The 22,826-nt window shown below is 42.0% G+C and overlaps 1 protein-coding gene across 1 annotated transcript in view; it reads left to right on the plus strand.

The window, feature by feature from the left end:
- Positions 1-22,826, plus strand: part of LOC306917781 (uncharacterized protein) — a gene marked incomplete at its 5' end in the record, with an annotated part of 62,116 nt that overhangs the window by 1,498 nt on the left and 37,792 nt on the right. Inside the window, 2 exons of the mRNA XM_079530689.1 lie at positions 818-1,022; positions 4,628-4,770. Coding sequence (XP_079386815.1) covers positions 818-1,022; positions 4,628-4,770 — 348 coding nt within the window. The remainder of the gene's footprint in view (positions 1-817; positions 1,023-4,627; positions 4,771-22,826) is intronic.

The raw sequence follows: 22,826 nt of genomic DNA on the forward strand, positions 1-22,826 counted from the left end.
CTCACTCCAGAGGGCCACTATAGTTCCAGGCTCACTCCAGAGGGCCACTATAGTTCCACACTCACTCCAGAGGGCCACTATAGTTCCACACTCACTCCAGAGGGCCACTATAGTTCCAGGCTCACTCCAGAGGGCCACTATAGTTCCAGGCTCACTCCAGAGGGCCACTATAGTTCCACACTCACTCCAAAAGAGCCTGACAGTGCATATTACTGTTGTAGCAAAAATAGCTGATCTACAAGCTCAAAACTCGTTTTGAGCTTGTAGATCAGCTAATGTTGCTATATTTTTAGTTTTTTATGTATTTAGTTATAGTTATGTTAACTTTATGAACTAAAAACAAATACATTGGACATAAAACAAGACAATAACATTTAGTAATTATCTGAGATTTTTCAGTATTCTGATATTAACCTGAGGGCCACATTAAGTGAAGGTGGGGGCCCTCAGGTTAATATCAACTGGTGGCCCGGCTGGGGGCCACATGAGGCCCCCACCTCTACTTAATGAGGCCCTCAGGTTAATATCAACTGGTGGCCCGGGGGCCACATGAGGCCCCCACCTTCACTTAATGAGGGCCTCAGGTTAATATCAACTGGTGGCCCGGGGGCCACATGAGGCCCCCACCTTCACTTAATGAGGCCCTCAGGTTAATATCAACTGGCGGCCCGGCTGGGGGCCACATGCGGCCCCCACCTTCACTTAATGAGGCCCTCAGGTTAATATCAACTTTATTAGTTCATAAAGTTAACTTAACTATAAAATATTTAAAATAAAATAATTAAAACATTTTTTTTTATGTCACAATCCCTTTAAGGACAACCTCACCGGGTGATTGGCTCCTCTCGACCCGTGCTGGCCGGCGTGGGAGGCGTGGCCATTCTCCCATGTCGCATCCACCCACCAATCAGCATGCAGAGTTGGGGAACGGTGTGGTGGATCAGAGACGACCCGAAGAGCACGCTTGTCGTCGCCTTCCAAAATCGGCGGTACCTCACCGAGCAACAGAACCCGGCGTACAAGTACTCAATTGTTTTACTTTAATCCATTTTGACCTGAGATCAGATTCTAAAAATGTTCTTCTACATCCTGACAGTTTTCTGAAAAAAGCTATGTTTCTATGTCAGTGGTTCTTCGATTTTTTCAAAAATAGCAGACCTGCAAGCTCGTAGCGCGCCACTCGGTGGCGCGCTACGAGCTTGTAGATCTGCTATTTTTCAATAGCTAAAGCATAACATAATGCTAACACCAAAAGGGGTTCCCGCCCAGAATGGGTTAAGGACAACTTCAGTTATGTTTTAGGTCTAGTTATTAGACAAAGTAAAAGATGAGTGTTAATTCTTCTTCATTTGCTGCTTTCTTTCGTTTTAGGGATTTTCCCTGTTTTTGACAGGGGGGGGGGGGGGGGCATTCGAGCATGGGGCTAGATATGTATTTTTTTTACAAAATGTTATAGTGATTTTTTTATTATTTACTATAGTCCTACCAGACCCCAAGAAATTACATCTGGCCACAAAAGATCACGAGATCTATTGAATGTGTCAAACTGACATATTTGTGTGGCTTCCCCCCAGTAGGCTACCTTCACATTCAGTAGATCCTGTGATCTTCTGTGGCCAGATGTAATTTCCTGGGGTCTATTAGGACTATAGTAAATAATAAAAAAAGAAATCACCATAATATTTTGTAAAAGAATACATATTTAGCCCCATGTTCGAATACCCCCCCCCCCCCCCCCCCCCCTGTCAAAAACCGCTAAAATCCCTAAAGCGAAAGAAAGCAGCAAATGAAGAAAAATTAACACTCATCTTTTACTTTCTCTAATAACTAGACCTAAAACATGAACCTTGGTTGAAAAAAACTGAAGTTGTCCTTTAAGTTAAAGTATTACCAATATTGTAATTTAGAACTAGCCGACTCCGTTAAAACTAGGAATGTCCCGATACACTTTTTTCGTTCCCGATCCGATACCGATACCACCATTTATGTGTTAGCCGATACCGAATACCGATACCGATACCGATTACGTTGTCTTTTTAAGTCCACCGACCGGGAATAGTGTTTATAGCTAAACTAGCAATATATCTGGTGTTGTGTTTATAGCAGACTCCTCACTCAAACGTGCACTTGTAGTTTGGGGCAACTCCAAAGCAAACTCCACAAGCCCCAACATTTTATTTACCTGCCATAGTGTCGACCCCTTACCCCTGTGTCGGATCGCTGGTTAGACTGGCATAGTGTCGACCCCCTTACCCCCGTGTCGGATCACTGGTTAGACTGGCATAGTGTCAACCCACTTACCCCTGTGTCGGATCGCTGGTTAGACTGGCATAGTGTCGACCCCCTTACCCCTGTGTCGGATCACTGGTTAGACTGGCATAGTGTCAACCCACTTACCCCTGTGTCGGATCGCTGGTTAGACTGGCATAGTGTCGACCCCCTTACCCCCGTGTCGGATCGCTGGTTAGACTGGCATAGTGTCGACCCCTTACCCCTGTGTCAGATCGCTGGTTAGACTGGCATAGTGTCAACCCCTTACCCCTGTGTCGGATCGCTGGTTAGACTGGCATAGTGTCAACCCACTTACCCCTGTGTCGGATCACTGGTTAGACTGGCATAGTGTCAACCCACTTACCCCTGTGTCGGATCGCTGGTTAGACTGGCATAGTGTCGACCCCCTTACCCCTGTGTCGGATCGCTGGTTAGACTGACATAGTGTCAACCCACTTACCCCTGTGTGGGATCGCTGGTTAGACTGCCATAGTGGCAACCCCTTACCCCTGTGTGGGATCGCTGGTTAGACTGGCATAGTGTCAACCCCTTACCCCTGTGTGGGATCGCTGGTTAGACTGGCATAGTGTCGACCCCTTACCCCTGTGTGGGATCGCTGGTTAGACTGGCATAGTGTCAACCCCTTACCTCTGTGTGGGATCGCTGGTTAGACTGGCATAGTGTCAACCCCTTACCCCTGTGTGGGATCGCTGGTTAGACTGGCATAGTGTCAACCCCTTACCTCTGTGTGGGATCGCTGGTTAGACTGGCATAGTGTCAACCCCTTACCTCTGTGTGGGATCGCTGGTTAGACTGGCATAGTGTCGACCCCTTACCCCTGTGTCGGATCGCTGGTTAGACTGGCATATTCACCAATACCGATATGACCCAATATGACCAAATAAGGGCCGATCCGATACTTTTGCGATACCGATAAAGTATCCGGGACATCTCTAGTAAAAAGTACGAGTAAAAGTACAATAGTATCTGCATCAAAATGTACTTACATATTGCAGAATTTCAGAAGTTCAAAATGTGTAGAAAATCTATTGAAAATAGCAGATCTACAAGCTCTCAATGCGTCGCGTTGCGACTAGGGTTGGGATTCGTTAGGATTTTAACGGTTCCGGATCCTTCCCGGATCCCTCTTAACGGTTCCGGTTCCTAACGGTTCCCTTAACGGATCCTAATATTATTTTTTTCCCAAATCAAAAGCAGTGCAGACAAATTGATTTTTATTTAATTCATGGCTCTATAGTTAACGTGATTCAGACAGAAAGACGAGTCATTGGCGTTCTAAATTAACACCATTAACAACAGTTGTAGGCTACAATAAGCCTAAGTTAAGCCTAACCAGTCCTGCATCATCCTCGTCCCCCGCCGGCTAGCTGTGGTGAAACTGCGTGGATTGCAGCCACAGATTTCCGCAAGGCTCTCAAACACGATGTGCCTAGATTAATCGTGTGCGTCGTGGACTCGTTTAGGCAGGCATATTGATTTTGAGTTGTTTCCTCAATGTGAACGTGCAACTGGTGGTGCAAGTTGCAACAACCTTTGCAGGGAACTCATCGCATTTATTGTACTTTGCGTGCTCAGCCTCAGAGTCATTTATTGTACTTTGCGTGCTCAGCCTCAGAGTCATTTATTGTACTTTGCGTGCTCAGCCTCAGAGTCATTTATTGTACTTTGCGTGCTCAGCCTCAGAGTCATTTATTGTACTTTGCGTGCTCAGCCTCAGAGTAATTTCCCTCTCTGTTAACCACACTCGCTCCGCGGCGGTGACCGCCGAGCGGTCGCTGAATGCACAGAACAGTGGTATCCTCCCCCCCCCGACCCCACTCACTCACTCACTCACTCACTCACCCACTCACTCACTCACCCACTCACTCACTCACTCACTCACTCACTCACTCACTCACTCACTCATGTAGGTGGGGTGACGTCACCCCAGTAACTCGGCTCTGCTTGCATGCACAGACACAGCGGAGCTAAATGACGACTGATGAGATCCGTTTGGGGAACCGTTAATAAAAAAACGATGGAACCGGTTCCGAATCCAACCCTAGTTGCGACGCATTGAGAGCTTGTAAATCGGCTATTTCCGAATGGCCGAAATGTATAGGGTTGAAGTTAATGTGTGTTTTCTAATCAAAATTAAAACTCCAAAGTAACCAGTAACTAAAGTTTTCAAATACTTGTAGTGGGAGTAAAAGCCATTTTGGCTCCGAGACGTAGTGGAGTGGAAGTAAAAGTACTGGAAATTGGAAATACTCAAGTAAAGTACAAATACCTCAATTGTACTTAAGTACAGTATACTTAAGTAAAAGTACTTATAGTTTCTTCCCACCATTGACAGTCAGAGAGCGACCCTGTTCCTGTCGAAGCTGTCCGAGGGTGACATGTCCTTGAAGCTGACCGGGGTCCGGCTGTCGGACCAGGGAACCTACCGCTGCTCAGTGCCAGAGATGGCCATAGGCGCTAACATCCAGCTCCACGTTGGTAAGACCTGTTCTTTGTTATCGAAATAATGTTTTTATTTTATTCTTCAAGACGGCGGGTTTTCAACACGTTTCATTTCAAGGCCCCATTATTTATTCAGCTTTTGAGCCACAAACCTTTTGAGCCACGAACCTTTGAGCCTCAGACCCATTGGATGAGGTTTAGCCTCTCAGACCCATTGGATGAGGTTTAGCCTCTCAGACCCATTGGATGAGGTTTAGCCTCTCAGACCCATTGGATGAGGTTTAGCCTCTCAGACCCATTGGATGAGGTTTAGCGTCTCAGACCCATTGGATGAGGTTTAGCGTCTCAGACCCATTGGATGAGGTTTAGCCTCTCAGACCCATTGGATGAGGTTTAGCCTCTCAGACCCATTGGATGAGGTTTAGCCTCTCAGACCCATTGGATGAGGTTTAGCGTCGACTCAGACCCATTGGATGAGGTTTAGCCTCTCAGACCCATTGGATCAGGTTTAGCATCTCAGACCCATTGGATGAGGTTTAGCCTCTCAGACCCATTGGATGAGGTTTAGCCTCTCAGACCCATTGGATGAGGTTTAGCGTCTCAGACCCATTGGATGAGGTTTAGCCTCTCAGACCCATTGGATGAGGTTTAGCCTCTCAGACCCATTGGATCAGGTTTAGCGTCTCATACCCATTGGATGAGGTTTAGCGTCTCAGACCCATTGGATGAGGTTTAGCGTCTCAGACCCATTGGATGAGGTTTAGCCTCTCAGACCCATTGGATGAGGTTTAGCCTCTCAGACCCATTGGATGAGGTTTAGCGTCGACTCAGACCCATTGGATGAGGTTTAGCGTCGACTCAGACCCATTGGATGAGGTTTAGCCTCTCAGACCCATTGGATCAGGTTTAGCATCTCAGACCCATTGGATGAGGTTTAGCCTCTCAGACCCATTGGATGAGGTTTAGCCTCTCAGACCCATTGGATGAGGTTTAGCGTCTCAGACCCATTGGATGAGGTTTAGCCTCTCAGACCCATTGGATGAGGTTTAGCCTCTCAGACCCATTTGAGCCACGGAACCTTCATTTGAGATTCGAGTTAAAAATGTTCCCTCTGAAACAATATATATTCTATAAGATTTGAGCCACATTTTCAAGATTTTTCAAAAATAGCAGATCTACAAGCTCGTAGCGCGGCACTCGGTGCCGCGCTACGAGCTTGTAGATCTTCTATTTTTAAATAGTCTAAAGCATAACATAATGCTAAAAACACCTGGAGGACGGCCGTCTTATCAAAATCTCATCAAATACGGAGCGGTAGAACAGATTAATTTCCAATGAGAGTCACGTGGTGTGAAGAGACAGACGTGTTGCATAGGGGTAAGACAACTCCCCTCTCCGCAGTCTAAGGCCTCACTCAGACCTTTACAACATTGATGCATGCTTGTTGTATGAATGTTGTGAGTGTCATGGCCGCCCCAATGCATTTCCAATGGAGGTCACATGGTTTGACACAACATTTGTGTTGTGTGAGGGGGAGGGGGCAGTCGAAACACAGCTGAAAGCCATACAACAGACCATGTGACCTCCATTGGAAATGCATTGGGGCGGCCATGACACTCACAACGCTGTAAAGGTCTGACTCAGACCTTTACTGCATTGCTGTATGCTTGTTGTATGAATGTTGTGAGTGTCATGGCCGCCCCAATGCATTTCCAATGGAAGTCACATGGTTTGTAGTCCACATTTTGGACTACAAGCTGTTGTATGGCTTTCGGCTGTGTTTCGACTGCGCCCCTCCCCCTCATACAACACAAGTGCTGTGTCAGACCATGTGACTCCCATTGGAAATGCATTGGGGCAAGCTGTGTCAAACCCTTTGTATACAACAGCGGTATACAACAGCGGTTGTGGCAGCGGTGGCCGAACGGATAGCGGCGCGGTCTAGATACCGGAAGGTTCCCAGTTCGAATCAGCCGTCCGACACGTTAAAATTACCACCGCTGAAATGCCCTTGAACAAGGCATCAACCACTACGATGAAATGTGTTCTATGAGCAGGGCCTGGCTGGAAACAAGTTCTTGAGCTTAGCCCAGATACCCTGGGTAAATATAGATTTCATTTCATTTCATTTCACAACAAGCATACAGCAATCTGTTGCGACCGTGTGAGTGAGGCCTATATATGAGCAGGCTACATTAAAACAGGCTCAACAAATCGTCAGTGATGTTACCCATGTTTTAAATGGTGAGTTTGTACTTCTGCCCATCAGATTTAAAAAATCGTTTGTTCACCAGCATCAACCAAGATGTTGAACGAGGCTCTGAAACAGCAGTAACTGTGAGGCTAGATTATCCACATCATGTGTGTAATGGTGTAATGTTGTGTCTTCCTCTGTAATGTATTTTTGTTTGTCATTGATGTTTTATGTGTGGCTGTAGCTAAGGGTGAAAGCCCAAGACAAATTTCCCTCGTGGACAATAAAGTTTACCTTGACCTTGACCTTGATGGGGGGGGGGGGGGGGGGGGGCATGGAGCGAGCTGTAGGCTCAAACACTGAAAGAACAGGGTGGGACTTCAGACGAGACAAAAAGGGTTGGGTTTACCCCGCCAACCAATAGGAGAGAAGGTCCGTTTGTTATGCGCCACACTCACGGAAGAGGAGTCACGGAAGTCACGGAAGAGGAGAGAGGCTCCATGCACGTTCGGAACGAAAATTATTTTATTGTAAAGTAGTTTGGTCTGGTCCAGTAAGTAATGGTCTGGTCCAGTAAGTAATGGTCTGGTCCAGTAAGTAATGGTCTGGTCCAGTAAGTAATGGTCTGGTCCAGTAAGTAATGGCCTGGTCCAGTAAGTAATGGCCTGGTCCAGTAAGTAATGGTCTGGTCCAGTAAGTAATGGTCTGGTCCAGTAAGTAATGGTCTGGTCCAGTAAGTAATGGTCTGGTCCAGTAAGTAATGGTCTGGTCCAGTAAGTAATGGCCTGGTCCGGTAAGTAATGGCCTGGTCCAGTAAGTAATGGTCTGGTCCAGTAAGTAATGGTCTGGTCCAGTAAGTAATGGTCTGGATCCCTGGCCGTCGAGGCCGAACAGAACATTAAAACAAACGTTATAATTCGAGGTGCATTTTGTCATTTCAGAAACAGTAGCCTACAGTATCCACACATCCATAATGAACAGTAGCCTACAGTATCCACACATCCATATCAGAACAGTAGCCTACAGTATCCACACATCCATAATGAACAGTAGCGTACAGTATCCACACATCCATATCAGAACAGTAGTCTACAGTATCCACACATCTATAATGAACAGTAGCCTACAGTATCCACACATCCATAATGAACAGTAGCCTACAGTATCCACACATCCATAATGAACAGTAGCCTACAGTATCCACACATCTATAATGAACAGTAGCCTACAGTATCCACACATCTATAATGAACAGTAGTCTACAGTATCCACACATCTATAATGAACAGTAGCCTACAGTATCCACACATCTATAATGAACAGTAGCCTACAGTATCCACACATCCATATCAGAACAGTAGCCTACAGTATCCACACATCCATAATGAACAGTAGCCTACAGTATCCACACATCTATAATGAACAGTAGCCTACAGTATCCACACATCTATAATGAACAGTAGCCTACAGTATCCACACATCCATAATGAACAGTAGCCTACAGTATCCACACATCTATAATGAACAGTAGTCTACAGTATCCACACATCTATAATGAACAGTAGCCTACAGTATCCACACATCTATAATGAACAGTAGCCTACAGTATCCACACATCTATAATGAACAGTAGTCTACAGTATCCACACATCTATAATGAACAGTAGGCTACAGTATCCACACATCTATAATGAACAGTAGCCTACAGTATCCACACATCCATAATGAACAGTAGCCTACAGTATCCACACATCCATAATGAACAGTAGGCTACAGTATCCATACATCTATAATGAACAGTAGCCTACAGTATCCATACATCTATAATGAACAGTAGTCTACAGTATCCACACATCCATAATGAACAGTAGTCTACAGTATCCACACATCCATAATGAACAGTAGCCTACAGTATCCACACATCTATAATGAACAGTAGTCTACAGTATCCATACATCTATAATGAACAGTAGCGTACAGTATCCACACATCCATAATGAACAGTAGCCTACAGTATCCACACATCCATAATGAACAGTAGCCTACAGTATCCATACATCCATAATGAACAGTAGGCTACAGTATCCACACATCTATAATGAACAGTAGCCTACAGTATCCACACATCCATAATGAACAGTAGCCTACAGTATCCACACATCCATAATGAACAGTAGGCTACAGTATCCATACATCTATAATGAACAGTAGCCTACAGTATCCACACATCCATAATGAACAGTAGCCTACAGTATCCACACATCTATATCAGAACAGTAGCCTACAGTATCCACACATCTATAATGAACAGTATCCACACATCCATAATGAACAGTAGGCTACAGTATCCATACATCTATAATGAACAGTAGCCTACAGTATCCACACATCCATAATGAACAGTAGCCTACAGTATCCACACATCTATATCAGAACAGTAGCCTACAGTATCCACACATCTATAATGAACAGTATCCACACATCCATAATGAACAGTAGGCTACAGTATCCACACATCTATAATGAACAGTAGCCTACAGTATCCACACATCTATAATGAACAGTAGCCTACAGTATCCACACATCCATAATGAACAGTAGTCTACAGTATCCATACATCTATAATGAACAGTAGGCTACAGTATCCACACATCTATAATGAACAGTAGCCTACAGTATCCACACATCCATAATGAACAGTAGCCTACAGTATCCACACATCCATAATGAACAGTAGTCTACAGTATCCATACATCTATAATGAACAGTAGTCTACAGTATCCACACATCCATAATGAACAGTAGTCTACAGTATCCACACATCTATAATGAACAGTAGTCTACAGTATCCACACATCCATAATGAACAGTAGCCTGCAGTATCCACACATCCATAATGAACAGTAGTCTACAGTATCCATACATCTATAATGAACAGTAGTCTACAGTATCCACACATCCATAATGAACAGTAGTCTACAGTATCCACACATCTATAATGAACAGTAGTCTACAGTATCCACACATCCATAATGAACAGTAGCCTGCAGTATCCACACATCCATAATGAACAGTAGTCTACAGTATCCACACATCCATAATGAACAGTAGCCTACAGTATCCACACATCCATAATGAACAGTAGCCTGCAGTATCCACACATCCATAATGAACAGTAGTCTACAGTATCCACACATCTATAATGAACAGTAGTCTACAGTATCCATACATCTATAATGAACAGTAGTCTACAGTATCCACACATCCATAATGAACAGTAGCCTACAGTATCCACACATCCATAATGAACAGTAGCCTACAGTATCCACACATCTATAATGAACAGTAGTCTACAGTATCCACACATCTATAATGAACAGTAGTCTACAGTATCCATACATCTATAATGAACAGTAGTCTACAGTATCCACACATCCATAATGAACAGTAGCCTACAGTATCCACACATCCATAATGAACAGTAGCCTACAGTATCCACACATCTATAATGAACAGTAGCCTGCAGTATCCACACATCCATAATGAACAGTAGTCTACAGTATCCACACATCCATAATGAACAGTAGTCTACAGTATCCACACATCTATAATGAACAGTAGTCTACAGTATCCACACATCCATAATGAACAGTAGCCTGCAGTATCCACACATCCATAATGAACAGTAGCCTACAGTATCCACACATCCATATCAGAACAGTAGCCTACAGTATCCACACATCCATAATGAACAGTAGTCTACAGTATCCACACATCCATAATGAACAGTAGCCTACAGTATCCACACATCTATAATGAACAGAAGCCTACAGTATCCACACATCTATAATGAACAGTAGCCTACAGTATCCATACATCTATAATGAACAGTAGCCTACAGTATCCACACATCCATATCAGAACAGTAGCCTACAGTATCCATACATCCATAATGAACAGTAGCCTACAGTATCCATACATCTATAATGAACAGTAGCCTACAGTATCCACACATCTATATCAGAACAGTAGCCTACAGTATCCATACATCCATAATGAACAGTAGCCTACAGTATCCACACATCTATAATGAACAGTAGCCTACAGTATCCATACATCTATAATGAACAGTAGCCTACAGTATCCACACATCTATATCAGAACAGTAGCCTACAGTATCCATACATCCATAATGAACAGTAGCCTACAGTATCCACACATCTATAATGAACAGTAGCCTACAGTATCCACACATCCATAATGAACAGTAGCCTACAGTATCCACACATCTATAATGAACAGTAGCCTACAGTATCCACACATCCATAATGAACAGTAGCCTACAGTATCCACACATCTATAATGAACAGTAGCCTACAGTATCCACACATCTATAATGAACAGTAGCCTACAGTATCCACACATCTATAATGAACAGTAGCCTACAGTATCCACACATCCATAATGAACAGTAGCCTACAGTATCCACACATCCATAATGAACAGTAGCCTACAGTATCCATACATCTATAATGAACAGTAGCCTACAGTATCCACACATCCATAATGAACAGTAGTCTACAGTATCCACACATCTATAATGAACAGTAGCCTACAGTATCCACACATCTATAATGAACAGTAGTCTACAGTATCCACACATCTATAATGAACAGTAGTCTACAGTATCCACACATCTATAATGAACAGTAGCCTACAGTATCCACACATCTATAATGAACAGTAGCCTACAGTATCCACACATCTATAATGAACAGTAGCCTACAGTATCCACACATCTATAATGAACAGTAGTCTACAGTATCCACACATCCATAATGAACAGTAGTCTACAGTATCCACACATCCATAATGAACAGTAGCCTACAGTATCCACACATCTATATCAGAACAGTAGTCTACAGTATCCACACATCTATAATGAACAGTAGTCTACAGTATCCACACATCCATAATGAACAGTAGCCTACAGTATCCACACATCCATAATGAACAGTAGCCTACAGTATCCACACATCTATAATGAACAGTAGCCTACAGTATCCACACATCCATGATGAACAGTAGTCTACAGTATCCACACATCTATAATGAACAGTAGCCTACAGTATCCACACATCCATAATGAACAGTAGCCTACAGTATCCACACATCCATAATGAACAGTATCCACACATCCATAATGAACAGTAGCCTACAGTATCCACACATCCATGATGAACAGTAGCCTACAGTATCCACACATCCATAATGAACAGTAGCCTACAGTATCCACACATCCATAATGAACAGTATCCACACATCCATAATGAACAGTAGCCTACAGTATCCACACATCCATAATGAACAGTAGCCTACAGTATCCACACATCTATAATGAACAGTAGCCTACAGTATCCACACATCTATAATGAACAGTAGCCTACAGTATCCACACATCCATAATGAACAGTAGTCTACAGTATCCACACATCCATAATGAACAGTAGTCTACAGTATCCACACATCTATAATGAACAGTAGCCTACAGTATCCACACATCTATAATGAACAGTAGCCTACAGTATCCACACATCCATAATGAACAGTAGTCTACAGTATCCACACATCCATAATGAACAGTAGTCTACAGTATCCACATATCCATAATGAACAGTAGTCTACAGTATCCACACATCCATAATGAACAGTAGCCTACAGTATCCACACATCCATAATGAACAGTAGGCTACAGTATCCATACATCTATAATGAACAGTAGCCTACAGTATCCACACATCTATAATGAACAGTAGGCTACAGTATCCACACATCCATAATGAACAGTAGCCTACAGTATCCACACATCCATAATGAACAGTAGGCTACAGTATCCATACATCTATAATGAACAGTAGCCTACAGTATCCACACATCTATAATGAACAGTAGTCTACAGTATCCACACATCCATAATGAACAGTAGCCTACAGTATCCACACATCTATAATGAACAGTAGCCTACAGTATCCACACATCTATAATGAACAGTAGCCTACAGTATCCACACATCCATAATGAACAGTAGCCTACAGTATCCACACATCCATAATGAACAGTAGCCTACAGTATCCACACATCTATATCAGAACAGTAGCCTACAGTATCCACACATCCATAATGAACAGTAGCCTACAGTATCCACACATCCATAATGAACAGTATCCACACATCCATAATGAACAGTAGCCTACAGTATCCACACATCCATGATGAACAGTAGTCTACAGTATCCACACATCCATAATGAACAGTAGCCTACAGTATCCATACATCTATAATGAACAGTAGCCTACAGTATCCACACATCCATATCAGAACAGTAGCCTACAGTATCCACACATCCATATCAGAACAGTAGCCTACAGTATCCACACATCCATAATGAACAGTAGCCTACAGTATCCACACATCTATATCAGAACAGTAGCCTACAGTATCCACACATCCATATCAGAACAGTAGCCTACAGTATCCACACATCCATAATGAACAGTAGCCTACAGTATCCACACATATATAATGAACAGTAGTCTACAGTATCCACACATCCATAATGAACAGTAGCCTACAGTATCCACACATCCATAATGAACAGTAGCCTACAGTATCCACACATCTATATCAGAACAGTAGCCTACAGTATCCACACATCCATATCAGAACAGTAGCCTACAGTATCCACACATCTATAATGAACAGTAGTCTACAGTATCCACACATCCATAATGAACAGTAGCCTACAGTATCCACACATCTATATCAGAACAGTAGCCTACAGTATCCACACATCCATATCAGAACAGTAGCCTACAGTATCCACACATCCATAATGAACAGTAGCCTACAGTATCCACACATCCATAATGAACAGTAGCCTACAGTATCCATACATCTATAATGAACAGTAGCCTACAGTATCCACACATCCATAATGAACAGTAGCCTACAGTATCCATACATCTATAATGAACAGTAGCCTACAGTATCCATACATCTATAATGAACAGTAGCCTACAGTATCCACACATCTATAATGAACAGTAGCCTACAGTATCCACACATCCATATCAGAACAGTAGCCTACAGTATCCACACATCCATAATGAACAGTAGCCTACAGTATCCACACATCCATAATGAACAGTAGCCTACAGTATCCATACATCTATAATGAACAGTAGCCTACAGTATCCACACATCCATAATGAACAGTAGCCTACAGTATCCACACATCTATAATGAACAGTAGCCTACAGTATCCACACATCTATAATGAACAGTAGTCTACAGTATCCACACATCCATAATGAACAGTAGCCTACAGTATACATACATCTATAATGAACAGTAGCCTACAGTATCCACACATCTATAATGAACAGTAGCCTACAGTATCCATACATCTATAATGAACAGTAGCCTACAGTATCCACACATCCATAATGAACAGTAGCCTACAGTATCCACACATCCATAATGAACAGTAGCCTACAGTATCCACACATCCATAATGAACAGTAGCCTACAGTATACATACATCTATAATGAACAGTAGTCTACAGTATCCACACATCCATAATGAACAGTAGCCTACAGTATACATACATCTATAATGAACAGTAGTCTACAGTATCCACACATCTATAATGAACAGTAGTCTACAGTATCCACACATCTATAATGAACAGTAGCCTACAGTATACATACATCTATAATGAACAGTAGTCTACAGTATCCACACATCTATAATGAACAGTAGTCTACAGTATCCACACATCTATAATGAACAGTAGCCTACAGTATACATACATCTATAATGAACAGTAGTCTACAGTATCCACACATCTATAATGAACAGTAGTCTACAGTATCCACACATCTATAATGAACAGTAGCCTACAGTATCCATACATCTATAATGAACAGTAGCCTACAGTATCCATACATCTATAATGAACAGTAGCCTACAGTATCCACACATCCATAATGAACAGTAGCCTACAGTATCCACACATCCATAATGAACAGTAGCCTACAGTATCCACACATCTATAATGAACAGTAGCCTACAGTATCCACACATCTATAATGAACAGTAGCCTACAGTATCCACACATCCATAATGAACAGTAGCCTACAGTATCCATACATCCATAATGAACAGTAGCCTACAGTATCCACACATCTATAATGAACAGTAGTCTACAGTATCCACACATCTATAATGAACAGTAGCCTACAGTATCCATACATCTATAATGAACAGTAGCCTACAGTATCCATACATCTATAATGAACAGTAGCCTACAGTATCCACACATCTATATCAGAACAGTAGCCTACAGTATCCACACATCCATATCAGAACAGTAGCCTACAGTATCCACACATCCATAATGAACAGTAGCCTACAGTATCCACACATCCATAATGAACAGTAGCCTACAGTATCCACACATCCATAATGAACAGTAGCCTACAGTATCCACACATCCATAATGAACAGTAGCCTACAGTATCCATACATCTATAATGAACAGTAGCCTACAGTATCCACACATCTATAATGAACAGTAGCCTACAGTATCCACACATCCATAATGAACAGTAGCCTACAGTATCCACACATCTATAATGAACAGTAGCCTACAGTATCCATACATCTATAATGAACAGTAGCCTACAGTATCCACACATCCATAATGAACAGTAGTCTACAGTATCCACACATCTATATCAGAACAGTAGCCTACAGTATCCACACATCCATAATGAACAGTAGCCTACAGTATCCACACATCTATAATGAACAGTAGCCTACAGTATCCACACATCCATATCAGAACAGTAGCCTACAGTATCCACACATCCATAATGAACAGTAGCCTACAGTATCCACACATCCATAATGAACAGTAGCCTACAGTATCCATACATCTATAATGAACAGTAGCCTACAGTATCCACACATCCATAATGAACAGTAGCCTACAGTATCCACACATCCATAATGAACAGTAGCCTACAGTATCCATACATCTATAATGAACAGTAGCCTACAGTATCCATACATCTATAATGAACAGTAGCCTACAGTATCCACACATCCATAATGAACAGTAGTCTACAGTATCCACACATCCATAATGAACAGTAGCCTACAGTATCCACACATCTATAATGAACAGTAGTCTACAGTATCCACACATCCATAATGAACAGTAGCCTACAGTATCCATACATCTATAATGAACAGTAGCCTACAGTATCCACACATCCATAATGAACAGTAGGCTACAGTATCCATACATCTATAATGAACAGTAGCCTACAGTATCCACACATCTATAATGAACAGTAGCCTACAGTATCCACACATCCATAATGAACAGTAGTCTACAGTATCCATACATCTATAATGAACAGTAGCCTACAGTATCCACACATCTATAATGAACAGTAGCCTACAGTATCCACACATCCATAATGAACAGTAGTCTACAGTATCCACACATCTATAATGAACAGTAGTCTACAGTATCCACACATCTATAATGAACAGTAGCCTACAGTATCCACACATCTATAATGAACAGTAGTCTACAGTATCCATACATCTATAATGAACAGTAGTCTACAGTATCCACACATCCATAATGAACAGTAGTCTACAGTATCCATACATCTATAATGAACAGTAGCCTACAGTATCCACACATCCATAATGAACAGTAGCCTACAGTATCCACACATCCATAATGAACAGTAGCCTACAGTATCCATACATCTATAATGAACAGTAGTCTACAGTATCCATACATCTATAATGAACAGTAGCCTACAGTATCCACACATCCATAATGAACAGTAGCCTACAGTATCCACACATCTATAATGAACAGTAGCCTACAGTATCCACACATCTATAATGAACAGTAGCCTACAGTATCCATACATCTATAATGAACAGTAGTCTACAGTATCCATACATCTATAATGAACAGTAGCCTACAGTATCCACACATCCATAATGAACAGTAGCCTACAGTATCCACACATCCATAATGAACAGTAGCCTACAGTATCCATACATCTATAATGAACAGTAGTCTACAGTATCCATACATCTATAATGAACAGTAGCCTACAGTATCCACACATCCATAATGAACAGTAGCCTACAGTATCCACACATCCATAATGAACAGTAGTCTACAGTATCCACACATCTATAATGAACAGTAGTCTACAGTATCCACACATCCATAATGAACAGTAGCCTACAGTATCCACACATCTATAATGAACAGTAGCCTACAGTATCCATACATCTATAATGAACAGTAGCCTACAGTATCCACACATCCATAATGAACAGTAGTCTACAGTATCCACACATCCATAATGAACAGTAGCCTACAGTATCCATACATCTATAATGAACAGTAGCCTACAGTATCCACACATCTATAATGAACAGTAGTCTACAGTATCCACACATCCATAATGAACAGTAGTCTACAGTATCCATACATCTATAATGAACAGTAGCCTACAGTATCCACACATCCATAATGAACAGTAGCCTACAGTATCCACACATCCATAATGAACAGTAGTCTACAGTATCCACACATCCATAATGAACAGTAGTCTACAGTATCCACACATCCATAATGAACAGTAGCCTACAGTATCCACACATCCATAATGAACAGTAGTCTACAGTATCCACACATCTATAATGAACAGTAGCCTACAGTATCCACACATCCATATCAGAACAGTAGCCTACAGTATCCACACATCCATATCAGAACAGTAGCCTACAGTATCCACACATCCATAATGAACAGTAGCCTACAGTATCCACACATCCATATCAGAACAGTAGCCTACAGTATCCACACATCCATAATGAACAGTAGCCTACAGTATCCACACATCCATAATGAACAGTAGTCTACAGTATCCATACATCTATAATGAACAGTAGCCTACAGTATCCACACATCTATAATGAACAGTAGCCTACAGTATCCACACATCCATAATGAACAGTAGCCTACAGTATCCACACATCCATAATGAACAGTAGCCTACAGTATCCACACATCCATATCAAAAGAGCCATCAAATAATGCAGGTGTCACGTCGACTCCGTGAAGTTTGGGATCTCTCGTCGCCCCTCGCATCAGTTTGTTATTCCACCCGACCCATAATCAATAGTTATCCGACTTTACATTAAAATTACTATTATTTGTAAAATTGCCACTGCTCCAAAACCTAGAGCTAATCATGTTATATAACATATAAACAATACGTTGAGGGATAAATGTATGTCTGATAATGATGTCATAGTACCATGTTGGCTCTATGCCCAAGTCATGTATAGGCCTACTGTCCTAATGCCCAAGTCATGTATAGGCCTACTGTCCTAATATATCATGTTAAAATGTGACTACATTTGACTGAGGGACTGCCATTGGATTTTCTTTTAATTTTCTTTTTTTTCATGTCATATGAAAGCAGGAGTTTTTCTCCTCTGGTGAAAAGCTGTAATTTGCGCGATGGCAGGCTCAAATCTGGCTCAAATCTGGTCACAAATATGTAGCAGAGATGTAGGGATCAGTTCTCTCAAAATACAAACCATGTTTGGAGTGATTCATTCATTGACGTTTTGATATATATATATATAGGCCCATCTGTCAAAATGACTAAAAGATCAAGGGCACATATTAAAGCAATAAGCCACGTGAGGTCTCAGGTTACCAGGTATTTTACCATGTCTGGGAGGCGTAGGCAGACCCGACGCACAGCGAAGGGTATTTTACAATGTCTGGGAGGCGTAGGCAGACCCGACGCACAGCGAAGGGTATTTTACAATGTCTGGGAGGCGTAGGCAGACCCGACGCGGAGCAGAGGGTATTTTACCCTCCCAGCCATTGTAAAATACCCGGTAAACTGCATGGGGCCTCGAGTGGCTTATTGCTTTTCTAAAACGGTTACAAACATATAGCAATATTAACCTAATAAAAGTAGCTACGCTTTGCGCCACCAGAGCGAGCCACATCACTTCCTTGTTGACGGGAGAATAGCGCTCGATGTCTTTACGGGGCCGCCTGGAGCCACACATTTACAGTCATATGAGCCGGGCGGTGCTTAGACGTCCGCACGGCATGGGTTTGTAAGGCAATCAAGCGCTCCCCTTCCCCAGTACAGCTACAGAGCTGCGGAATCAGCTGGGAATGATATAAAGTGATTGAAGGTGTGTGTTATCGGTGAAATTTACACCGGTCACGTGACGGTAACCAGCCAATCAGAATCAAGTATTGGGACTAACTGTTTTAGAATACACTTTTTGGAACCTCTCAATAATGACAGCCAGCAGCTATGATTCCAACTGTCAGTCATGTGACAGGGGTAATGCACATTAGTGCAGTGGTTGCCACAGTGGGGTCCGGGGACCCCCAGGGGTCCTTGAGTGTTCCAGGGGGTCCCCAGCTATATAATAATTAGGTCTGTAACTCAGAGTGTACAAATGGAACCAAATGGACCCATTTGTACAGTGAGTGAAGTTAACTTTGAATTTACAATATACATTGGGGTCCCAGAGATATAGAAATGCCATTCAATGGGCCCAATTCAGGTCAAACCTGCGGTCCTTGAAATGAAAATGGTTGAATGACTGCTATAGAAAAATATTTTATGGGGGTCCCTGGCATATGATTTCTAATGGGGGTCCACAGGCCAATGAGTGTCAAATTTGTACTGAAGGCTATTACTTCAGATCATTTTCCATATTTATAAACAGAACATTCAAATTGAGGTGCCCATGGCATGCACTCATTAGTGCCACTCTTCTGAATACACTGCTTGGAATCAACACTTGACTATCATATCAGAATATGAACCAGGGATGTAGTGATCAGGCAACTCCATGCAATACAATACAAACCATGTTGTTTGAGTGATTCATTCATTGACGCTTTGATGTGTACATAGAGTACATATTCAGTACATATACAGTAGGCCCATCTGTTTACAGAGGCAGCACAAACCAAACTATTAAAAGCTAACAGATGGTACAGAATATTTTGGAACCTCTCACTAGATGAAAGCAGCAGCTATTACAGCCATGACTTCTTATATGTATACATGTACAGTATATGTAATATAACTAATATTAGCCTACTACAACACCGAATCAAAAATCCAATTGATGTTGAACCTACCTTTTTAAGTGGTGCAAACCACTTCCTTAAGTGACTATGTGTGTGGGTAGCTGGCTGGCTGGGTATGAGCATGAAAACAGCCTGGTTGTTTTTCACCACCTGTGCGCAACCTAACACACACACAAACACGCACATATTAACTGTATATATATGGTGATTTCAGGTGTGCCAGTGCAGTACAGTGCAGTACAGTACAGTACAGTACAGTGCAGTGCAGTACAGTGCAGTGCAGTGCAGTGCAGTGCAGTACAGTACAGTACAGTACAGTGGAGGGTACAGTAGAGGGACCCCCACACGGTAACTCTGTCATTTCTCAACCGTTTTGGACCGCGGGGCGGCTCGCCGGAATCGGGCCGGCACCCTGGGTGCGCTCCTGTGGAGCGCCCCCCAGGGACCCCCACACGGAGTTGCACCACTTACTTCACATGGGTGTGATTGTTTAGTTGTGTGTGATAAATGTGTTTCACATTACAGTGCTTTCAGTCCAGATTTCTTTTTTTTATCATCATTTATTTTGAGGATTTTCTCTTTTTTTACACAAAGACAACATAGACTTACAATACATGTTCCCATTTCTACATGCATGCATCATTACACATTTTGACAGAAGACAAAAACATGTTTCTTTAAAGTAAATTCCTCATGTCGATCAGATTATACTAAGATCCCCAACGCACTCAATCCAATTTTCCAAATATTTGTCACATTATAATTTCCAGATCTTCTCTAAAAGTGGTTCTGGACCCATTAAGGGTCTGTTTCCTCCAATATTATCCTATAATAAGATAATACAAATAAAATACAAATCAATCCAAAAATCTAAAATGTTGTATTTATTAATTCAATTATTCTGAATGCCCACCTAGCTGTAAATAACAAACATAATTCATGTTGGTGATTATATAAAAGGTATTATCATGTTAATTTTTTAAATTCACTCTGTATGTGGGCATAATAGCATGATGATGCCATTACAAAACATGGGCTACTACTACTACTTACTAGGGTAACTAGTGTGGCATTGCTTTCATGAGACTGAATCAAGCCTCAACATATCCAGGTTAACTGATCGCTGATCCAGGATATATTAAACCAGGATATCTGTTAAATCCCGGTTTAATCTCTAATCCAAGTTTTGTGGAAAGGGCCCCAGGTCTAAATGGGTTAATACTGTATGTAATTATAAAGAATAAGGCATTTGGTGCATGGTGTTAGCTGGCTTTCTTCCTGATGCGTAGCCGCCACATGGTGTTAACTGGCTTTCTTCCTGATGCGTAGCCGCCACATGGTGTTAGCTGGCTTTCTTCCTGATGCGTAGCCGCCGTCACATGGTGTTAGCTGGCTTTCTTCCTGATGCGTAGCCGCCGTCACATGGTGTTAGCTGGCTTTCTTCCTGATGCGTAGCCGCCGTCACATGGTGTTAGCTGGCTTTCTTCACATTACAGTGCTTTCAGTCCAGATTTCTTTTTTTTATCATCATTTATTTTGAGGATTTTCTCTTTTTTTACACAAAGACAACATAGACTTACAATACATGTTCCCATTTCTACATGCATGCATCATTACACATTTTGACAGAAGACAAAAACATGTTTCTTTAAAGTAAATTCCTCATGTCGATCAGATTATACTAAGATCCCCAACGCACTCAATCCAATTTTCCAAATATTTGTCACATTATAATTTCCAGATCTTCTCTAAAAGTGGTTCTGGACCCATTAAGGGTCTGTTTCCTCCAATATTATCCTATAATAAGATAATACAAATAAAATACAAATCAATCCAAAAATCTAAAATGTTGTATTTATTAATTCAATTATTCTGAATGCCCACCTAGCTGTAAATAACAAACATAATTCATGTTGGTGATTATATAAAAGGTATTATCATGTTAATTTTTTAAATTCACTCTGTATGTGGGCATAATAGCATGATGATGCCATTACAAAACATGGGCTACTACTACTACTTACTAGGGTAACTAGTGTGGCATTGCTTTCATGAGACTGAATCAAGCCTCAACATATCCAGGTTAACTGATCGCTGATCCAGGATATATTAAACCAGGATATCTGTTAAATCCCGGTTTAATCTCTAATCCAAGTTTTGTGGAAAGGGCCCCAGGTCTAAATGGGTTAATACTGTATGTAATTATAAAGAATAAGGCATTTGGTGCATGGTGTTAGCTGGCTTTCTTCCTGATGCGTAGCCGCCACATGGTGTTAACTGGCTTTCTTCCTGATGCGTAGCCGCCACATGGTGTTAGCTGGCTTTCTTCCTGATGCGTAGCCGCCGTCACATGGTGTTAGCTGGCTTTCTTCCTGATGCGTAGCCGCCGTCACATGGTGTTAGCTGGCTTTCTTCCTGATGCGTAGCCGCCGTCACATGGTGTTAGCTGGCTTTCTTCCTGATGCGTAGCCGCCGTCACATGGTGTTAACTGGCTTTCTTCCTGATGCGTAGCCGCCGTCACATGGTGTTAACTGGCTTTCTTCCTGATGCGTAGCCGTCACATGGTGTTAGCTGGCTTTCTTCCTGATGCGTAGCCGCCGTCACATGGTGTTAGCTGGCTTTCTTCCTGATGCGTAGCCGCCGTCACATG

Source organism: Electrona antarctica, assembly GCF_951216825.1.
Source record: "Electrona antarctica genome assembly, contig: scaffold_55, whole genome shotgun sequence".
Classification (NCBI taxonomy): Eukaryota; Metazoa; Chordata; class Actinopteri; order Myctophiformes; family Myctophidae; genus Electrona; species Electrona antarctica.